Below are 23,004 nucleotides of genomic sequence, written 5' to 3' on the forward strand. Positions count from 1 at the left end.
GTTGATTCCAAGGATGAAGGGGTTAACCTATGAGGAGCGATTGAGTCGTCTGGGACTATACTCTCTGAAATTTAGAAGAATGAGAGGGGATCTTATAGAAACATACAATATTTTGAAGGGGATAGAAATGATAGTAGGAAAATTGCTTCCATTGCTAAGTGAGACTAGAACTAGGGGACATTGCCTCAAGATTCAGGGGAGAAGATTTAGGACGGAGATGAGGAGAAACTGTTTTTCCCAGAGAGTGGTGAATCTCTGCCCGGGGAAGCAGTTGAGGCTTCTTCACTAAATATATTTAAAATACAGTTGGATAGATTTTCACATAGTAGGGGAATTAAGGGTTATGGGGAAAAGGCAGGTAGATGGAGCTGAGTTTACGGACAGATCAGCCATGTTCTTACTGAATAGCGGGGCAGGCTCGATGGGCCAGATGGCCTACTCCTGCTCCTATTTCTTACATTAGAAGTCTGCTGTCACAAATAGGTCAGCAGATTTTTTTCCTTACTGGACATTAATGATCTAGATCAAATAGGTCAGCAGACTTCCTTCCTTACTGGACATTAATAATCTAGATCATTTTTTATTAATGATAGAGTAGACTATTTATTTAAATGGTGAGAAAATCTGAGATGCAAAGGAACTTGGGAATCCTCACTAAAGGTTAAATTGCGGGCTGAGTCAGTGGTGAGGAAGGCAAATGCAATGTTAGCATTCATTTTGAGAGGACTAAACATAAAAGCAAAGATGTCACATTGAGGCTTTATAAAAAACTGGTGAGACCTCACTTGGAGAATTGTGATCAGATTTGGGCTCCTTATCTAAGAAAGGATGTGCTGACATTAGAGAGGGTTCAAAGGAAGTTCACAAAAGTGATTCTGTGATTAAAAGGCTTGTCATATAAAGATGGCTCTGGGCTTGCATTCACGGGAATTCAGAAGAATGAGGGGTGACCTAATTGAAACTTATCGAATGCTCAAAGGCCTTGATAGATACAGTGGATGTGGAGACAATGCTTCCCATGACCAGAGGACACAGCCTCAGAATAGAGAGGCCTCCTTTAGAATGGAGATGAGAAGGAATTTTCTTAGCCAAAGAGTGGTGAATCTGTGGGATTTGTTGCCACAAACGGCTGTGGTTGCCAAGGTGGGGATGGTCAGGTCTCAGGATATTTAGTACAGCTCCCTGCATGTGATGTGCACACAAGAGCCACAGTACCTGAACCCTTTTCCTTCTCGGCTGTTGTAAGGCCCAGCTGCTCAGCCAGCTCCTTCTGCATGGGTCCCAGGGTGTCTTTATACGGACAGCGTGTGGTCCAGTGGTCGCCTTTACAGATTCGGCACGACACGATCTTCTGGCCTTTGAGTTTGGCCATTGGGTCATCCTCCTCTGTGTTATTTAGGTCCTATAGAGAGGTTTCAAAGGGTCAGTTGATCAGAGGTACCCCAGCACTGACAGAATCAAACCCTCAATTAGAGAGAGCCTGAGAAAACCACTCCACAAATTTGAAATTATCAGCTTCACCTGTAACTTATTTCCTGGAACAAGAGAGCACACAGTATCATCTTACCCCAGAGTCTGTCCTATGACCGTGAGCCGACATCGTTCATCTTCACCTCAAATCACCCACGGCTGTGCCCCATGTACCACATGATATACCGCCACACCGGACATCCTCTCCCAATGACTATGGTTCTGGAGGATGTTTGAAGCTTAATGTAATCCCTACACTATCACCAGCTCCCAGTTACGTAACACCCTGGGAAAGATTTCACTGTTAAAGTAATGGTCTTTCTGCAGAAGCAGTGTTTGGGTTACAGTTAGAGATTACGAGTGCCATCCAATGAGGGGAGAGTGTTTTTGTGTTGTGTGCCTGACACCGGTGCGAGCTGGGTCCTTTTTGTTTGGTGGGAGACACTGGGGAGAACCGGTTGTAGGATACGACCCGGTGGGAGACTGAGATGGATTGCGAGCGATGTTCGGAGGGTGGTGGGTGCTTTCACGTTGACCGAGGGCCCAGCGCGTGAGTGATAGAGAAGTTCAAGCTGAGCTCCAACTTGTGCACATTTGACTGTTTAATTATAATGGGCCCTTTGTGTTTTTTTCCTTCTTTTCTTTACTAATCCTTTAGTTAAGTAAGAGTCATAAATATAATTCCTTTAATCGTATGCAGTGTGCTGTCTGTTATTTCTTGGCACTGAATTGGCACAGCATCCACATAAACCGGGGTTTCGGGTGGGAGAGCTGTCGCAGTCTCACAGGTTCGGCAGGACCAGAGAAGTATTCCCTAGACTTAAACAGCCAGGGAAACCAGGTGGTTTCACATAAAGCCTTGACTTTAAGAGTGCATTTATTTCCAAATTCCTGACCTCGTTCCTTCTCTACAATCAGTCCTCAACCCCTGAAGAGCACTCTACTCCTCAAATTAATTCTGCTGCTGCTGAGCCCTTCTCAGCCCCTTCTCAACCCTTTCCCTGCTCCTTAAAACTGAGACACCTGGAGAACTGGAGAACTTGTATCTGGTCTGAAACCTGAAACCTGGAGAACTTGTATCTGGTCTGTCTGTGCGATTTGTTTGTTTTTGGCGCATGGGGGTTGGGAGGGGTTTGACATTTTCCTGTAAACAGGTTCCACAGTTTTCTCTTTCATGGTGTCTGTGGGTAAGAATCTCAGGGTTGTATACTGTATTCACTTTGATAATAAACGTAATTTCAATCTTTGAAAATGTAGGGTTCCAACCCCAAACATCAAAAATTCCTCCCCCCACCCCTTATCCCACAGATACAGCTCAACCACTGAGTTCACTGGGGGATTATTTATTTATTCCTCCTTAAACCCTACCTCCCTGACCAAACTCTGGCCACCCAGCCCAATAGCTCCATGCTGCAGTTTCTGCATTCACTGATGCTACTCCTGTGAATCAGCCTGGGGTATTAAACTCCTGAATGCATGTTGTTGTTATTGGAACTGAAATTGGTTTTATTGTCACATGTACCAGGGTACTCTGAAGTTTGCCGTGCATACTGTTCACACAGATCAAATCATTACACAGCACACTGAGGTGGTACAAGGTAAAACACTAACAGAATAAAGTGCAACAGCTACAGAGGAAGTGCAGTGCAGGCAGAAGATGCAAGACCATAACGGGGTAGGTAATAAGATCAATAGACAATGGGGTACATTTCAATAGTTTTATAACAGCAGGATAGAACTGTCCTTGATCTTGTTGGAATGTGCATTCAGACTTTTGTATTTTCTGCCCAAAGGAAGAGGGGAGAAGAGAGAATGTCCGGGTGAGTGGGGTCTTTAACTATGCTGGCTACTTCCTACAGATGCTTGAGTCTTTGGAACCAACACTGAAGGGAGCAGCACAGAGATGATACATTGTCGGTGGGCATTTACAGCCCATCACAGGAGGTCAGGTCGGACACAGGAAATGCTGCCCACAGAAGAAATGCTTTGCTGCAATGTCACCTCTCAGCTGGAGGCTGCATCCACAGCAGAGCAAGGACGAGCTTCATAAGACACTGGTCAGACCACATCTGGAGAGCAGCTTTGAGCCACATGCCAAAGAAAAGGCGTGCTGGCAGTGGACAGGGTTCCAGAGGAGGTTTATGAGAATGATCCCAGGGATGAAAGAGTTTATTTATGAGGAGTGTTTGATGGCTCTCAGTCTGTACTCACTGAAGTTTAGAAGAATGGGGGGTGGGGGGGGGGAGGGAAATCGCATTGAAACTTGTCGAATACTGAAAGGCCCCGAGAGACTGGAGATGGAGAGGATGTTTCCTACAGTGGGGAAGTCTCCGACTAGAGGGCACAGCCTCATAACAGGAGGAGGTCCATTCAAGATAGAGATTAGCCAGAGGATGGTGAATCTGTGCAATTCGTTGCCACAGACGGCTGTGGAGGCCATGTCTTAGGGTATATTTAAAGTGGATGTTAATAGGTTCGTCATTAATAAGCGATTCAAAGGCTACAGGGACAAGGCACAGAATGGGAAAATAAACCAGCCACGATGGAATGGTAGAGAGATTTGATGGTCCAAATGGCCTAATTCCATTCCTATGCATTATGGTATTGAAGAGGGTGCAGAGGTTTACCAGAAATAATCCCAGCAATGGGACTAAAGTGATGAGGGGAACACTGGATATTCTGCTTTAGAAATAAGACTGGGGTGGCGGGGGGGGGGGGATTGAATAGATACAAAAATTGTTTACAAATTTGATAAGAAAATCTAAAGGGTTAAGAAGCTGGATTTTAGGTTTTGGTCATAAGAACCATGGGGATTATGAAGGAAATGTTTCAACACTGAATTGTGATTTAGGACACTACCTGAAAACACCTCATGTAAGAATAGGTTTTCTACAGGCTAATACACAAAGATTAGCTAAGTAGCCTTAAACTCTGGCAAGTAATCACTGGTCTTTAACTTGCCAAGTACTAGTCACACGATACTTCCTGTCTCACCTCTTTGTTGGTGATGAAGGTCATATACACGTCATCACTGACCGTTGTTGTGGCAACGTTAGGGCCAGGTGGGTCATACTCCGAGGTCCCAAATTTCTTCCAGTTCTGCAAACAGATAAAAGCCAGTCTGAGTTTGAGTGCGATTGGACACACCCTTCTCCTGCAGTGAGAGTCATGGCTCACTCGACCACACTCTGAGTCCAAGTCCCACTCCCAAAGCTTCAGCACAAAGGCTCTCGGACAGCTGGAGGGCTGGAGAAAATCAGAAATACGAGGCGTGGAAGGATTTAAAACAATGATGCTAATGTTAAGAGTGCTGATTAACCAGAAGCCAGTGTGCATCGCCAAGCAGAGGGTGGATGCTGGTGCTCATTAGTGCACAGCAGAATTTCAGGGGACCTCAGAGAGAAGTGAGGGAAGACAGCAGGAATAACTTGTCCAGGAGTTACAGAAGTACGGGTGTGAATGCATACAAAGGAAAAGTGTGTATATAAACACGCACACAAAATAACTTTATCTGTTCTCGTCAAGCAAACCCTTTAACAACAGCTCACTGCAAAGAACACAAATTTTAAAACTCCTTGTTTAATGCAATTATTCTGCAAGGATGTTGGCTCAAAAAGATACTCACTTTTCTCCTGGCCACAGCTTTGGAAGCTTTCCTGGTTTCAATTCGGAATGTACGGATAATCTGCGGAAAGATCAAAATTTGTCTTTTTCAACAAACCATTTTATTTCACTTGAGTAAGCACGTTGAATCCTAACTTCTGTTGCTGTCGGTGAGGAGTTTCCAAATTCTCCCTGTGACCAGGTAAGTTTTCCCCAACATCCCAAAGAATCAGGGTTGGTAGGTTAACTGCCTGCTGAAAGTTGTCTCTAGTATGTAGGTGAGTGGCGGGGGGTGGAATTTAATGACAGCGTGGGGAGGATGAAGACTGAGATTAATGCAGGATTGGTGTAAATGAGTGTTTGACAGCTGGCACACACTCAGTGGGCTGAAGGGCCTGCATATGCATTAAATAGTCCAAGGGGGGCCAAACAAACAGGAGAGAGAAAAAAACAGATCCGTGGAAGAGGGGTGGGAGGACCAGTTTAGACAAACAATCTATACAGCAAGATCTACAGAAGAATGGGTGTTCTCTATCCAAACTCACTGCTTTCTGCAATCAGCAAGCAGGGAAATGGACAGCCAGCCAGCCTATTACTGGAACTGTTGTCGGATGGAGGAGAAGATGGCGGTGCGACACATCGCGCACGGCCTCTCCGGTGATGAATATCTGTCAAGTAGGAGGCTGTGCACAATTCTGATTTGATGGAGGCAGACGTGAGAGTACGGAGGAACATCTGGTGAAACTTCTGAATTGCCTGCTTCACTGCCGCTGCTACTGTGCGATCCGAAATCTGCAGACAGGAAGGCCCCAAATCCTCGGCTTTGCCTGTTGTTTGGCGGCCAGGGCCGGGGTCAAAGCGCTCGGCAGAGATGGTGCTCAGTGCTTGGTGTCGGAGGGCTGGTCGGAGGCTCGGAGTTTTCGGATGGACTCAGAGTCGGACTGTGGTCGGGTGCTTCCAGGGTGCTGCATCAGCAAGTTTGCGGCACTGGAAGCTCATGGCAGGGAGAGTTTCTTCCTTCTACCGTCTGCTTGAGATGTTGGGGCTATCGGGACTTCGAGACTTTTTTTTTTACCATGCCCGTGGTCTGTTCTTATCAAATTACGGTATTGCTTTGCACTGTTGTAACTATATGTTATAATTATGTGGTTTTTGTCAGTTTTAGTCTTGGTCTGTCTTGTGTTTCTGTGATATCACACCGGACGAACATTGTATCATTTTTTTAATGCATGCATTTGTAAATGACAATAAACGAGGACTGAGTGTCCTCATAATCTAATCTAATCTAAACCCAGGGGTACGATCACAGGAGTAAACTCTGGAGACTAACAGGACAGAGCTGTATCAACAGCTGAACAGAGATCAGCTCTCCTAAGTGTGGTGGAAGCAAAAGCCCAGCAGAATGACAGGCCTATCACTGAGGAACTGCCTGAGCTGCTGTTAGATAGGGTTTTGCTATGTTATACCTTATACACAGTATTACTCTGCAGCCAAAAGGATATCCTACCCATGTACCTGAATCCAAGTCAATAGAGACACACAGTTTCTGCTTCTCCACTGACGGGAAGGAACAGTTTAAGAAAATTAATTCTCAAAGTGTGATCTTTGCCTGCATTTCCTATCAATATTAACACCAAGAAAATAGTGGTAAGCCTCACGGGCCATTCTGGTGCGGAATGACTGCAGGATTCCTTCTCCTACGGGCACGGGCACTGGTCAGGCAGCTTCAACACAAAACCCGAAGTTTCATGGTTTGACAACACCGACTGAAAGGCAAGTCTGATTTCAAGTTACGGGTCCGGCCAGTACAATGGGAGAAAATTACGAACCGTTTCCAGGTGTAAGTAAAAGATTTAAACAACTGCCTTCCTTCTGTCAGACATATTGCAAAACGGGAGTGTGGCAGATGATTTGCACGTACGTACAGGAGTTAGTCTCAACCTGGAGCCCCCTTAGACTGATCACAATGCCAACCGGTTAATGAACGTACAAAGGGCAAGTTAAAGGGAGGTTTTCCAGTACTCGATCTCCAAGGCAGGAGGAACCTCACCTTAAATTTCTTCCCATCCTCATCAATTTTGTACTCGATGACAGTTTTAATATTCCCTTTGATCAATTCCTTGGGTGAAGGCAGAGGACCTAAAGATTGAGAAAAGATCAAAATTAACAAAACCATATTATTGCACTGCTGTGAAGAGATTAAGGTAAAGCTGGCAGTGTCAAAACAAAGAGGCCTTCTTTGTCTCAATTCCATACTCAGCAACTCAGCACATTTACACACAACTCACAAGCCTTTCAACACAAAACATATCCACGCCTTTCTCCAGAGAAACATAAAACTAAACCCCCTTCAGCTCTGTACTGAGCCCAAACTCATTTCACTGCCTCCCTCATATCCAGGTACCAATGCCCAATTAATCCCCGTGCTCCACTCTCTCTCCACCACTATTAATCCTTAACTAACTCTCCCCCCTGCTCCACACTCATTCCACAGCTATGTATCCATCCCAATCTAATCCCACTGCTCCATTTTCTCCCAACACAGTGCCAATCCTAAACTAATCCCACCCTCTGCCCATAGCTTTGTAAAATTACTGAACCAACATCACTGCCCCACTCTCTCCAAAGATATGTACAGTATCTAATTAAACCCACAGTTTTGTATGGATACCCAAGTAATCACAGCCTGTTAATTCTTACAGCCCTGTCTCCCTCATAGTTCTGTTCCCTCCCATGTTCCTGTACCAACCTAGTGCCCACCTTATTAAATCATTGTTCAGTGTGAATCCTGCCCTTCCCACCTCACCCTGTTTTAATCTCAGACCGGTAACACAGCCCGTGCTTTTCCCTGCCCTGCTTCACTGAAGGTTTGACAGAACCTGCTACAAACACAAACACACACACTTGCTAACAAAAGCAATGTCTCCTGGTAGTTTTCAGTCTCAGATTCTATCCTTTCCCCAATACAAATCCGGTACTGTTATCCACCCAGAGGTAACTGAGAAACCAGAGTTCAATTTCTAACAAGACACTAGTGGAATTTAAATTTAGTTGGTAATGTTCTATGTCCCAATATAATTGAGAATTAGGAAAAACTTCTCTCTATAAAGATAGCCACAACAGCATCTGGTTCTCTAACATCCTTCGGGGAAGGAAATCGACCATCCTTACCTAGTCTGAACTATACTCAACTCTCAAACACCCCTGACCTGGCACAGCAAGGGATTCAGTTTTCTTCTGTGTTCAAACAGAGGAACAACAAATCCAGATCGGTCAACCACAATGCCACATCTGGGACATGGAAAAGTTTTTTCCCCAGCCCAATCAACATTGTGAAGTCGTCCTCACATCCCCGGCATCTGAACCAGGAGAGTTGTCTCCCACATCCAGATATGGATTTGTTCAGAGAATCATACCTTACTGAAAACGTGCCAGCTCCTCCATCACAATCTCTGGGTTAGTCCCAGGTGAAGTCTTCAGAGACTCCGCTCCCCGTGAAATACCACGGCAAGAATTCAAACACAAATAAGAAACCTGATCACAGTGCTCACTGTCCTCCCTAAGCTGATGAAACAGCACTCCTCCATTTTGAACAACAAGCAGCAGCAGCACTGATAACACGGGCATAAAAAGTACTCATGGTGGGGAATTTTACTGTCCACCACCAAGAGTGACTTCTTTTTGTCCCAAGTTGGTCAGGACCCAAACGACATAGTTACTAGACTGGCTGTGTGTTATGCCAATTGGACCTCACCCTCATCAATCCGGCTGTACCAGGTACCTCAGTGGGAAAGATGATCATTATACAGTCCACGAGGACACAAAGTCCCAACTTCATACTGAGGAAACCCATTGCTGTCATTGTGTTCATTTGATGGCATCAGAGCAGCTCTGAATTGGGCACTTATGAGGCACATTTCTGAACACGGACATAATATTGGTCAAGCCATTTACCATCATTTCAACGGTAAGGGGATCAACCCTGGCTCAGAGTACAGGACAGCTTGCTGGGAGCAACATGACACTCCAGCCTTATGAATATACAATGCACGATTAAGCTCCATAGAGAGAGATAAGCAAACTCATCACCAACGGTGGTGAACGGTACGAGACACTTAAATATCTCACAAAAGGAGGCAACTCCAAGGACACCTCAAAAACACAGGATTTAGCGTGGGAGGCAAGGCTGAGGCATTTATAACCGCGTTCAGGCAGAAGTGTCAAACAGGTAGTCCATCTCAGCTTTCTACCTCAATCAACTTGCAGCCAATTCAATTCACTCCATGTCACAGCAAAAGACAGCTGAGAGTAAAATGGTATACAGGGAAAGAGTGGGTCCCCTCAAGGACACAAGGATAATCTGCATTGGAGTCAGTCAATACGGACGAGTTCCTAAATATATTATGTATCAGCAAGGGTTAAGACGTGGAAGACGATACATTCATGGAGGAGTAATGCAATAATCTGATGCAAATCGATATTAGGAAGGAGGAAGTATTAGAGGTCATGAGACACAAGGTTTGATAAGCTGTGGCCCTGATAGATTTTTGCATTTTCTTCAGCCACAGCTGAGGTGCCAAAAAAACTGAAGGATAGTTAATGTCAGAAAAAACACTGCAGAGACTGGAAATCTGAAACAATACACAAAATGCTAAAGGAACTCCGCAGGTCAGGCACAGCCTATTTAGGGAGATGGACAGTCCAACGTTCTGCATTGAGACCCTTTGCTGCTGCATGGCATTCCTTTATTTAAGAAGAGCAGCAGGGTTAAGGCAGGTAACTCACTGGGCAAAATACTAAGGTATAGCATTTATGTACTTGTGGAAAGGAAGGGGCTGATCAGAGATTGTCAGCATGGCTGTGTGCAGGGGAAATCGTTTTACTGATTTGGTTCATTTTGTTGAGGAGGAAGGTAAGAAGATTAAAGGCGGCAAAGTAGTAGAAGCTGTCCGTATGGACTTTATTAAGGCATTTAACAAGATCCCAACTGGATGGCTGATCCAAAAGGTGTTGGCACTTTGAAATTTCCTCCCAACAAATGCAAGGAGACAGATTTATTTTAAAGAGAGAGGAAGGAGTTTTAAATGAGATTTAGAACACAGAATATGAACTGTACAGCAGAGGAAGATGCCCTATGGCCCACAATGTTGTAACGAACCAGCTAAGAAGTAATCTCTCCTACCTACAATGTCCACCTCTCCATCTCCTTTACATCCATGTGCCTTTCTAAATATCTCTTAAAAGCCTCTAACGTGCTTGCCCCTACCACCATACCGGGCAGCACATCCCAGGCATCCACCACACACATCTCCTTTGTACCCACCCTCTCTCACTTTCAATGCATGCCCTCTGGTATTAGACATTTCACCCCTGGGAAACAGATACTCACTGCCCACTCTATTTATGCCTCTTGAAGGAAAGATTTTTTTTTAAAACAGAGTGAGTGATAGCTTGAATTCACTGCCAGAGGTAGTAGTGGAATCAAATATAATCTCTATATTAAAGACACATCTAAACAGGTACTAATAGTCAAGGAACAGAACACCATGTGTTGGCACCTGGAATTAGATTGACAGGCAATAAAGCTGACATGGAGATGGCGGGTTGAAGGAATGTTTCTGTCCCATACAACTCTGGGTGCTGGATGTAGCAAAGACCATGGAACCAGATAACATTCTGGCTTCAGTACAGAGTTCTAGACCTGCAGAACCAGCTGCATCTCCAATTCAAGCTGTTCACACATGCTTGGCTATGTGTGTTATATCCACACAAAATAAAGCAGGGCACATCCAATCAGACCACGCACTATTCTCAATAAGCAGCGAGCGATGGAATTGTCAGTGTATAAAGACACATTTACTCAACAACAGGCTGCTAAGTGTGGGTCCTATAAGGGCCACCGTGCTTTGGGGCTAACATGGATCAAAGAGCTAAATTCCAGAGGCAAGAGTTATTTCCTTGATACCAAGGTAACATCTGAATGACTAGTACATCAAGGAGGACAAGCAAAATGAATGGGTAGATACTAAGGTCCAAGGTGAAATGGTTGGAGTCACATCCATAAAAGAAACATTATTTCAGCTGTTGGAGCTAAATTCTCCAAGCCAAGGATTTTGTCAGGGCAGTGTCCTATTCCCATCCATCTCCAGCTGCTTCTGTTAATGACCTTCCACCCATAAGGTCAGAAATGAAGATACTTGTCACAACCAAGTCCAGTTACAACTCCTGAGTCCATTGAAATGAGCCAGACCACAGCTGCGTTCAGCAGGATTTATTTATTGAGGCCCTCTGAGTCACACCAACCAGCAACCCCCAATCTAATCTGAGCCTAATCACAGAACTATTACAAAGACTGATTAACCTACCAACCAGTACGTCCTTGAACTGCGGGAGGAGACCCACATGGTCACGGCGAGAATGTACAAATCCCTTACAGACAGCATTGGGAAATGAACCTAGGTCACCTAACTGTACAGTGTTGTGCTAACCACTACACTACCATGTCGCCCTAGACAACGTTCATGTGTAGCTGATACACAGCTAGCAATATTCACACGACAGAAGTACCAGGTAACGAGGTCTTCAATCAAATCAAAAAAAAAACAAGCACTCCCTTGTTTCTGCACTAGAGAATTAACTAGTACAAAGCTGTGAGGATCGAATCCACAACCTTCTCAATGAGATATACAATGCAAACCACTGATCCCCACCTAGCCTTCACAGGTGAATGCAGGGCTGTGCAGATGATGCTTCCACCCTACCCACAGCTGATCATCCACCAGAAACATTCCTAAATTAGAGTAGCTCAATCTGCTGACAGAATACACCCAAGTTCTACAATCAGACCAGCCACTCAATCCAGGGGTTTAAAATCTATCCACGATAAAGATGTGCATGGTTGCAAGATTGGTAGAAGTGTGAACCACCTTAACTGATTTAATTAACTATTGTATATCTTTGCTGCCTACCTTTCTGCCTTGATCCATCGTTATCTCCTTCAAACGTACTTTCAGTATTTTTATCTGGAACAGCAAAGTGGTTAAAGAACTGCAGGATGGGACCGCGCATCACACTGTACAGGGCAGGTTCAACAGCAACAATTGTTTGAAGTGAAAGTAAACTCCCACAGTAGTTAAACTATTGATACACTGCCCATTATTAGTTATTACTGGAAGAAATAAGTCTAACATTAAAATAACCCCAAATGGATGAGAGCATATTAATTATAAACAAACACTATCACTACTTCACCAGTTGTTATGATGGCCTTACCAATGTCACTAGCTACTTGGAAAGAAAAAAAAGTGAGGCTAATTTATCATTTGGAGCATGAAGCATAGTGCACATAACTCAGCAAACCCACCACAAGGCTCTATTATTACAGCAAATCAGTGCTCAGTGAAGTCTGCAACACTCTCTCCCAACCTCTTTCCCAGTGATCCCACAATACATATAGGAATAGAGATTGACAAGTGGTGCTACTAAAACAGATCAACTTTTGGAGAAGTTCCCAGCTATTTTATTGAAGCACACATCCACTGTGTTTCAATGTAACAATTCAAAACCATGTGAATCAAATCCTGTTCCCGCTTGCCACTTCAGCCAGACTTAAAACACACAGGAACCTTTACCTTCTGTTAAAATCCCAACCACCTTCCCCAAAGAAACGGGGAAGAATGAAGTCTCTGCCACAGGTCCATCCACCTTGTTCTGCAACTAAGAGTAAACCAGGCTGCTCACATCCTTTATGTCTCACCTCCTCAATAAGCTTCAGACTACGATTCCATACCATCACTTAAACAGCTATGTTCTGTTTTATCAGCCAACTCCACCCACTTGGGGTCAATTTATTTCAAAACCCTCAACCATGATGCAACCGCTAGCCTCAACCATTCCAACACACTCTGGGCCAGGCTCCTCCAATCTGTTCTCCAAACCATGAGATTACCACACACCACCCGTGCCACAACTAGTGCAGAGAAAACTTACTGGGATGTTGCTGGAACTCGAGGGCCAGAGTTAAAGGGAAAGGTTGAATATGTTTGGACTTTATTCCCTGGAACGTAGGAGAATATTCCCTGGAGATTTGACAGGGGTGTACAAAATTATGAGGGGTAAAGATATGGTGAATGCAAGCAAGCTTTTTCCACTGAGACTGGGTGAGACTAGAATTAGAGGTCATGGATTAAGGGTGAGGAACCCGAGGGTGGCGTGAGTGTGGAAGGAGCTGCCAGTGAAAGTGGTGGATACAGGCTCAATTACATTAGTACATGCACAGGAGGGCTATAGAAAACATAGAAACACAGTACAGGCCCTTCGGCCCACAAAGCAGTGCCAAACATGTCCTTACCTTAGACATTACCTAGGGTTACCCATAGCCCTCTATTTTTCTTAAGCTCCACGTACCTGTCCAGGATTCTCTTAAAAGACCCTATCATATCCGCCTCCACCACCGTCGCCAGCAGTCCATTCCACGCGCTCACCACTCTCTGTGTAAAAAACTTACCCGACATCTCCTCTGTACCTACTTCCAAGCATCTTAAAACTGTGCCCTCTCGTGCTAGCCATTTCAGCCCTGGGAAAAAGCCTCTGACTATCCACACGAGCAATGCCTCTCATCAACTTATACACCTTTATCAGGTCACCTCTCATCCTCCGTCGCTCCAAGGAAAAAAGGCCAAGTTCACTCAACCTATTCTCATAAGGCATGCTCCCAATCCAGGCAACATCCTTGTAAATCTACCCTGCCCCCTTTCTATGGTTTCCATATCCTTAGTGAGGCGACCAGAACTAAACATAGTACACAAAGTGGGGTCTGACCAGGGTCCTATATAGTGGCAACATGAGCTCTCGGCTCATAATCTCAATCCCAATAAAGGCCAATCCACCGTATGCTTTCTTAACCACAGTCAACCTGCGCAGCAGCTTTGAGTGTCCTATGGACTCAGACCCCAAGGTCCCTCTGATCCTCCACACTGCCAAGAGTCTTACCATTAATACTATATTCTGCCATCGTATTTGACCTACCAAAATGAACCACCTCACTCATATATGTGTTGAACTCCATCTGCCACTTCTCAGCCTAGTTTTGCATCCTAAAAAAGATCCCTAAGGCACACCACTGGCCACCAACCTTCATGCAGAATATGACCCGCCTACAATCACTCTTTGCATTCTGTGGGCAAGCCAGTTCTGGATCCACAAAGCAATGCCCCCTTGGATCCCATGCCTCCTTACTTTGTCAATAAGCCTTGCATAGGGTACCTTATCAAATGCCTTGCTGAAATCCATATACACTACATCTACTGCTCTTCCTTCATCAATGTGTTTAGTCACATCCTCAAAAATTTCAATCAGGCTCGTAAGGCACGACCTGCCTTTCACAAAGCCATGCTGACTATTCCTAATGATATTATGCCTCTCCAAATGTTCATAAATCCTGCCTCTCAGGATCTTCTCCATCAATTTACCAACCACTGAAGTAAGACTCACTGGTCTATAATTTCCTGGGCTATCTCTACTCCCTTTCTTGAATAAGGGAACAACATCCGCAACCCTCCAATCCTGGAGAACAAAGGTCCAGGTGCAGGTAGATGGACTAGGTACAAAAACAGACTAGCGTGGACTAGATAGACCAACAGGCCTGTTTTGTGCTGTAGTGGTTTTTAAACTCTGTAACTACGGGAATTAAACTGGAACCAAATGGCCTACCACACCCGTATAGAACCAGCACCAGCTTTGGGAAGTGGGGAGTACCACCAGATGCACCTGAAAGTGAGCTGCCTACCATGAAAAGTCACAGCCAGGACCACACGGGGACAGTGAGTTCCAAAACCATCAGCACTCTCCAAGGTGATAATGCCCACTGTACAAATGCCAAGGACTAAGTGTTGACATATGGCAAAACGTTAACTTCAGCAACCAATATTTAGGCCTGAACGTAGATTGTAGATTAAATTTAAAATGCAGCCCTGAAAATAAATTCCTAGAGCTGTGGACAGCAGTTAATTGAAAAACCAGACAATGCTCATTAACATTTATTTTGGGTGTCTGGAGTGTGGGTGCGAAAAAGGAGGTGTGGAAATTATATCCAATTCAAAGGAAGCACTGTAGATACATTGTAAATATAGAATTATCCTTTGATCTTTGGCATATAAATTGCCATGTAATATTGGGTTGAACAGGCCTCTTCCTCTAGAGTTTGTCTGATAAAATTTAAGGGAATGGGGGATTCTCAGATTCCTGTAAACAATGGATTAAGTACTGACTATGTCTGTGACTGTAGTGTGTTTGAATAATGTCTCACAGCTGCCTGCTTTGGAGCAAGATGATTAAAGTTCGCCCAGATCCACATAGATGTCTCTGGGCTTTTCACACCTTTTGATTTTGACAAAAAGCAGTACCTGATGGAAATTAGACAGAACATTCCTTTCTTAATTAAAGCATAAATTTGTCAGACGTTCTTGTCTTTGTCATTAAGTTGTGGCTCCAGCGAACCAGGTAGGACATTCCTTTCTTTCATTAAGGTGGCTGGAGTGTCTGACAAATTGATTGTACTTTTGTATCAATAGTCCATTGACTTGGCCGGAATAGTTATCAAACTGACTGTTCTCTGAATCAATAGTCCATTGACCTGGCCGGAATAGTTATCAAACTGACTGTTCTCTGAATCAATAGTCCATTGACTTGGCCGGAATAGTTATCAAACTGACTGTTCTCTGAATCAATAGTCCATTGACCTGGCCGGAATAGTTATCAAACTGATGTTCTCTGAATCAATAGTCCATTGACTTGACTGGAATGGTTATCAAACTGATTGTTCTTTTGTATCGGTGGCCTTATAACTTCTGACAATTCTGACATCGGCAGGGAACTTGTAGAACCGCCGGGGAGATGAGAAAGGGTCTCTCCCTGATGTCGGGTCCAAGTTCACTCACCGGCTGAGCGCGAAGAAATAAATGGGTGAAAAGATAAGTAACGATCTTTTTGTGCTGTCGTTATTTGATCCAGCAAAGTTATATTTACAGTCTCATTTTGTTGAATAAAAGACTACTTTAGATCTACCATCTGTGTCTCTCCAGTGATTTTGTTCACATACAACAATAAGTATGCAACATCTTCAACTAGCAGTGTTGAGTGGATAAGCCACAAGCAATGACCAGGGTGGTGAGTTTGCAAAACCCGGGAGAAATCCAAATTGGCCAACGACTGCCCAGACCTACATGCCTCGATCAAACTAATGAGGAGCAGTTAGGACCCAAATTGAAGGGTGGATGCTGTTCAACTGGAGGCATTGTGGCATTGCAGCAGAGTGGTTAGCGATCACTGTTTGGCGATCGATCCCCGCCACAGTCTGTAACGAGTTTGCACATTCTCCCCGTGATCATCTGGGCTTTCATCCGGGTGCTCCAGTTTCCTCCCACATTCCAAAGACGTATAGTAACTGTTAGTTAGTGAGTTGTAGGCACACTGTGTTGGCACCAGGAGTGTGGCTGCCCCTAGCAAACCTCAAACTGTGTCAGTCGTTGACACAAAATGAAGAATTTCACTGTATATTTTGATGTATCTGACAATAAATTTAATCTTTACCTTTATGATTTTAAGCAATATGACAAATATGAGGGAAACCCACGCTGTTCATTGCCCACAGACTTCATCTCTTATGATGGCATTCAAGCTGTAACCTTAAACACCGGATCCACAACACACCCAATCTCAGTGCAGCCCAGCATCAGGCAAGTCCGATATTTCCTTCTTTCCCCCTGCAATGGTACACCTCGATGATACCAGTTGGAGTGAACCTGATCTACAAAACTAATGGCAACCTCTTCCACCGCATGCAGTCTGGAACCAAGGTCACCCAAAATCAACAACCTCTCTACATTACGCTGACACCACTTGCGTTTGCGCAGTTTTAGAGGCCGAATTCCACTACCTTCACCAACGTGTACATGAACACAGGCCTTATAATCCACATCCTCTTCCAAACTCTGTGTGAGTCAACATCCTGTTTAATGCCAACGGTCCACAACAAGATTCTGGAAAAAGTGAACCACTTTCTATACACAGGATACAGCACTCAGAGGCAGATACTGATGATTAATTCCAAAGATTAAAGATCAGGTTTATTTGTTACACATACAGTGAAACGTGTCGTTTGTATCAATGACCAACAATGTAAGGACATGGGACGTGGTGGGGACACCATGCTTCTGGCAGCAACACGCCTCCAACTTACTAACCTTACTCATACGTCTTTGCAGTGCGAGGGAAACCACACTGAGAGGAAACGTACTCATCACGAAAACATACAAGTCCTTACAGAGACAGGAACTGAACCCTGGTGGCTGGCTAAGTGTGACCTACCAAGCCATTTCTTTACCTCTCTTTAGTGAACCAGCGTGGTCTTTGAATGGTCAGATCACCAGACTCTGTGGTCCACTGACCATCGCATTCCCTGCCTTCCAAATGCCACGGTGACTTGGATTACCTACAGCTAGCACTGTTAGGAGAGTCACTAACAAGGGAACAGAGATTCAAAATAATGGACCAGCCATTTACAACCAAGAATGAGGAGCCAAGTGGATCAACTTCTGCTTCTATTTTCTAGTGATCACGACACAGGAAAACTGTTTCTGCAGAACCCTCCACATCCTCTAAGAGAGTAAGCAAACCAATGTCTCCAGCCTCTCTCAGGCCAACATCTCCACACTGAAGCCCTCATTATATAGTCTGTTTCACTGGGCAGGCCCAATCACACACTCCCAACATCACACCCTTTTCCAAGCCCTGGTAATCTGGCTGAGAAAAAGATCTTCCCAAAATTTCCTTGAATAAAGTGCAACTATCGCCAGTGATTCCAGAAAATCTCTGGTTCAAGAACATTCAACTAGCAAAGCAACATTCACTCTAACACTGAGAGCTTCAAGGACAGGCACCGAAAGCTTACAGAAGCCCAAAGGTTCATTTTATTCTCAAAGTATGTATGCAGAATACAACTCAGATTTATCTTCTCCAGATAGCCTTAAAATACAGAAAACCAGAGAAGTTGAAAGACATCACTACCCCCTCACCCTCTAGTTGTAATCGACCCCACCTCGCATGAAAAGAAAAAGAAAAACTCGCCAACCTCAAACCCGCCCCAACCCCTCTCGCACAAAAACAAATTAGAAACAACAGCAAGAACATCAAACCCACAGCCTGCCAATCGGCAATGGGCGAGACACACAAAAAACATAGAACTGAAAGAGACTGATATGCAGTACAGTCCAATCCAAAAATACCGAAGTTTCAACATCTCTGACAGCAGTGACAGGAACCGGCGGCCCCACCAAGGGAAGGGTCGCGAACCGGCGGCCCCAGCGAGGGAAGGGTCGCGAACCGGCGGCCCCAGCGAGGGAAGGGTCGCGAACCGGCGGCCCCAGCGAGGGAAGGGTCGCGAACCGGCGGCCCCTCCGAGGGAAGGGTCGCGAACCGGCGGCCCCTCCGAGGGAAGGGTCGCGAACCGGCGGCCCCAGCGAGGGAAGGGTCGCGAACCGGCGGCCCCTCCGAGGGAAGGGTCGCGAACCGGCGGCCCCAGCGAGGGAAGGGTCACGAACCGGCGGCCCCTCCGAGGGAAGGGTCGCGAACCGGCGGCCCCAGCGAGGGAAGGGTCACGAACCGGCGGCCCCTCCGAGGGAAGGGTCACGAACCGGCGGCCCCAGCGAGGGAAGGGTCACGAACCGGCGGCCCCTCCGAGGGAAGGGTCACGAACCCAGTAGCCTCAAGGGAAGCGACTCAAACCCAGCAGTCTCTTTCAGAACCTCTCACTCTCCTCAGCATATGCCTTGATGTTTCAATCTTCCTTGATGCTTTAATCAGGGAGAAATGTAATCGATCACGGCCCCTTGTCTTTTGTCTGAGCTTCTCCTTGTGGTAGCTCGTGCTTGCCCAAAGGAACTAACTCAGGTCGGTATGCACGAGAAGGGCTAGCCTTCACCCTGGTATATCACTATGACTCCAGTACAAGTGGAGGACGGAGCATAGCATCTCTCAGCTCCTTCACACCCTGCTGAAGGGTCTCAGTCCAAAATGGTGACTGTACTCTTTTCCACAGATGCTGCCTGGTCTGCTGAGTTCCTCCAGCATTTTGTGTGTGTGTTACTTGGATTTCCAGCATCTGCAGATTTTCTCATTTGCCATCCAGGTACAGCCTGGTAAGTTATATTAATACCATGTATATGCCAGGCCATGACCATCACTGAAAAGGGTAATACAGTGGCAATGTTAGTGCTTTTGCCTCACAGTCCCAACCCTGACCTCTCCTTTCTGTTCTCCCTGGGAATGCATGGATTTCTTGAGCTTTCCTATCATATTCCAAGATGTGTGAGTTGGTAGTTTAACTGCATTGACAAGTGTTATAATTCTGAGGGAGTTGATGGGAATTTGCGGAGACTAGCTTACAGAGAAATGAGTGGAGAATGGTAATGTTCTGTGGGCCAGCACAGTCACAATGTATTGAAATGATCTGCTCCCAAGCTGTAGGGAAATATGGGACAGTCTGAACGCAGGAGTGCAAAGCTGAACTGGACCTGAGAAATGTTGCAGCTATAAGAACAGCTCAATAGCTTTATTTACTGAGCCAAGTCACTTCTCTGCGCTCTCCACAAAGCCTCTGCAACTTCTACAGAAGGTAGGAACTGCACTGGAATCTCTCGCCTCCTGCCTAGCTGCAACAGTTATTTTAGTTCACCGCCGTTAGGATAGAGCAGTCCACCAGCCCACACTCCATTCGTCAGCTCAAACGTTTACGGTCTTCACCGACTGACTGCAGTGTAATCGGAATCAGCTTTAATATCACCAGCATGTGTTGTGAAATTTGTTAACTTTGCAGCCGCAGTACAATGAAATCCATAGTAACAGAAGGGGAAAACATGAATTACAGTAAACATATGATACAGTAAAACTAAATTAGTGCAAAAATAGAAATTAAAGTAGTGAGGTAGTGTTCATGGTTCAATATCCATTCAGAAATCAGATGGCAGAGAGGAAGAAGCTCCTGAATCAGTGAGTGTGTGCCTTCAGGCTCCTGTACATCCTTCCTGATGGTAGCAATCAGAAAAGGGCATGTCCTGGGTGGTGGGGGTCCTTAACGATGGACGCTGCCCTTCTGAGGCACCGTGGAGGATACTACGAGGCTATTGTCATGATGGAGCTGACTAATTTTACAACTTCCTACAGCTTATTTTGATCCTGTGCGGAGGGTGATGCAGCCAGTTAGAATAGTTTCAACAACCCTCTCAAATCATTGACCTCTACCACCAAGATACGCAAGCCTAAAAACATGTGTGTAATTCCCCCCCCGATTAATAAAGCCATTCCGTCATTGTAGCTACATTGAAATTGTGCAACTCCCACCTAACCAGCACTGTTAAAGCACATTCGCTCACTTCATTAGTTAAGTACATATACATCACCATTTACAACCCTGAGATTCATTTTCCTGCAGGCATACACAGCAAATCTAAAAATAGTAACTATAACAGAATCAAAGATCAGCCAGAGTGCAGAAGGCAACACGCTGTGAAAAAGCAAATATAAATAAATAGTAATAAATAGCAAGAACACAAGATAATGAGACAAAGAGCCCTTACAAGTGAGATCACTGGTTGTGAGAACACCTCAATGATGTTGTATAAGTGCGTACAGTTATCCCCTTTTATTCAACAGCCTGATGGTTGAGGGGTAATAACTGTTCCTGAACTGGTGGTGCGAGTCATGAGACTCTTGTACCTTCTACCTGACGGCGGCAGTGAGAAGAGAACATGAGCTGAGGGGTGGGGATCTTTGATGATGGATGCTGCTTTTCTATGACAGTGTTTCATGTCGATGTGCTCTATGGTTGGGAGGGTTTTACCCGTGATGGATTGGGACGAGTCCACTACCTTGTGTAGGATTTTCCATTCAAAAGCGTTGGTGTTCCCATACCAGGACATGATGCAGCCAGTCTAATACACTCTCTACTACACATCTATAGATGTTCACCGAAGTTACAGATGTCACCCAGTTGAATTTATATCCTCAGTGACAAAGTCTTTTGACAGGCTGGTGATGAAACATATCAGCTCCTCCCTGAGGGGTGACATTCTGTAGTTCAAGACAGATCACCACCATTTTCTTTTCTGAATGATCTACTTCTTATTCTGAGACCATGATCCCTAGTTCTAGACTCCTTAGCCACAGGAAACATATCCGTCGAGCTCTCCATGTACGCTTCAATGCAGTCAGCCATTCTCCCAAACCTCAGAGAATAGAAGCCCACCCTACTCGATATGACCTCATGTGACAAGTCCCCCCAACATAAACATGAGAAACCACATCCACCAGTCACTTAGCCAGTGCACTCCAGATTTCAAACCTCCTCGAAATGTCACTTATCTTAAAGTTGTGCACTATCTACATCTCTACCCACTCACCTTGTTTCTAGCATTTAAACTCTTTATATCCTAAATAACTCACATTCCTGCTGCTTTGTATAATTAGCAAACTTAGAAATAATATACTTGGTCCCTCAGTGAAATCATTATGATAGACTGAGAATAGTTGGGGCACTGGTCCCTGCAGAATTTGATCAGCAAATCAGCCTGCCAGCCCACTTATTCCGGTTTTTTGATTCCAATCTGCTGGCAGGGCTTGGTGAGTAAGCAACATCTACGTGAGGACAGAAACTGTCAGTATTTCAGATGAAACCCTGCATCAGGAACTGATGCTGCTTCAGTTCCTCCAGCAGACTGCTGCTTCCATTCAGCACCTGCAGTCTCTCAATCCATGATGACATGTTATCCATCCTACTTTTACGTGCTCTCAATTCATCCATAAAACTTCCAGACATCACAACCGCAGGAGATGGCAAAGGGAGGAGAAATTGAAACAAGATTTTGAAATTCTCCAAAATCTATACAACTCCTTCTGATAATAAACCATCGAAGCAATTAAAAACCCTTTCCCTGTTGGAGCTGTACAGATGCAGACAGTGTTTTCGTTGAGAAAACTTAAACCCACCAACGTGACCAATTTATTGAAGTACAAGGTGCCTCTAGATTCAATTCCTGGCCAGTAATACACCCAGTTTAACCGAAATGGGCGATACAAACCCGGGGGATGGGGGATGATGGCGGTAGCCCTCTCTGGGGAAGAGATGGGGAGATGCCACATTTAAACAAATTAGCAGCTGGCAGGTAGGGTAAGCGTGTTCAAAGTAGAGCGGCCGGGAGTGCTGCCACCCCCACCCCCCGGGTCCCATGTGCCGGGCCAGGCCCCGGCCTGCGGCCTGCTCCTTACCCTCGTCTCCCTCCTCCTCCACTTGATCGGCCCAGCTGGGCTTCGAGCTGCGAAGAAGAAGAAAAAAGGGGCAGCCGTTAGTGAAGCCAGGGCAAATCGAACCCCCGGCCCGCCTTCCCAGACCACAGCACTCACTCAAAATCCATTGGCGGCATCCAACAACGGCAGTCCGGCCGCCACACACACCCGGTACCACCGCTGGTCCAGGACAGAGAGGGCAGGCTGCCGACTACAGCGCCGCCGCAAACCGGGAGGACCGAGGGATGCAGCGCCCCTTCGTGGAAAGGAAGGCTTACAACACCGGGTTATACAGCGCCGCCGCAAGCCGGGAGGACCGAGGGATACAGCGCCCCCTCGTGGAAAGGAAGGCTTACAACACCGGGTTATACAGCGCCGCCGCAAGCCGGGAGAACCGAGGGGTGCAGCGCCCCCTCGTGGAAAGGAAGGCTTACAACACCGGGTTATACAGCGCCGCCGCAAGCCGGGAGGACCGAGGGATGCAGCGCCGCCGCAAACCGGGAGGACCGAGGGGTGCAGCGCCCCCTCGTGGAAAGGAAGGCTTACAACACCGGGTTATACAGCGCCGCCGCAAACCGGGAGGACCGAGGGGTG

The 23,004-nt window shown here is 45.6% G+C and overlaps 1 protein-coding gene across 2 annotated transcripts in view; it reads right to left on the reverse strand.

The window, feature by feature from the left end:
* The window catches only part of eif3g (eukaryotic translation initiation factor 3, subunit G), a 30,968-nt gene extending 8,326 nt beyond the window's left edge, over positions 1-22,642 (reverse strand). The window contains exons 1-7 of one of the 2 annotated variants that reach the window (XM_063035880.1): positions 22,528-22,642; positions 22,393-22,439; positions 12,042-12,095; positions 7,124-7,212; positions 5,096-5,155; positions 4,465-4,569; positions 1,216-1,402 (exon numbers count right to left, since the gene is read on the reverse strand). In XM_063035880.1, coding sequence (XP_062891950.1) covers positions 1,216-1,402; positions 4,465-4,569; positions 5,096-5,155; positions 7,124-7,212; positions 12,042-12,095; positions 22,393-22,439; positions 22,528-22,547 — 562 coding nt within the window. In that variant the 5' untranslated portion in view covers positions 22,548-22,642. The remainder of the gene's footprint in view (positions 1-1,215; positions 1,403-4,464; positions 4,570-5,095; positions 5,156-7,123; positions 7,213-12,041; positions 12,096-22,392; positions 22,440-22,527) is intronic. The other variant, XM_063035882.1, reaches the window with a different exon arrangement.
* Between the last annotated feature and the right edge of the window lie 362 nt (positions 22,643-23,004).

Source organism: Mobula hypostoma, chromosome 29 (assembly GCF_963921235.1).
Source record: "Mobula hypostoma chromosome 29, sMobHyp1.1, whole genome shotgun sequence".
NCBI lineage: Eukaryota > Metazoa > Chordata > Chondrichthyes > Myliobatiformes > Myliobatidae > Mobula > Mobula hypostoma.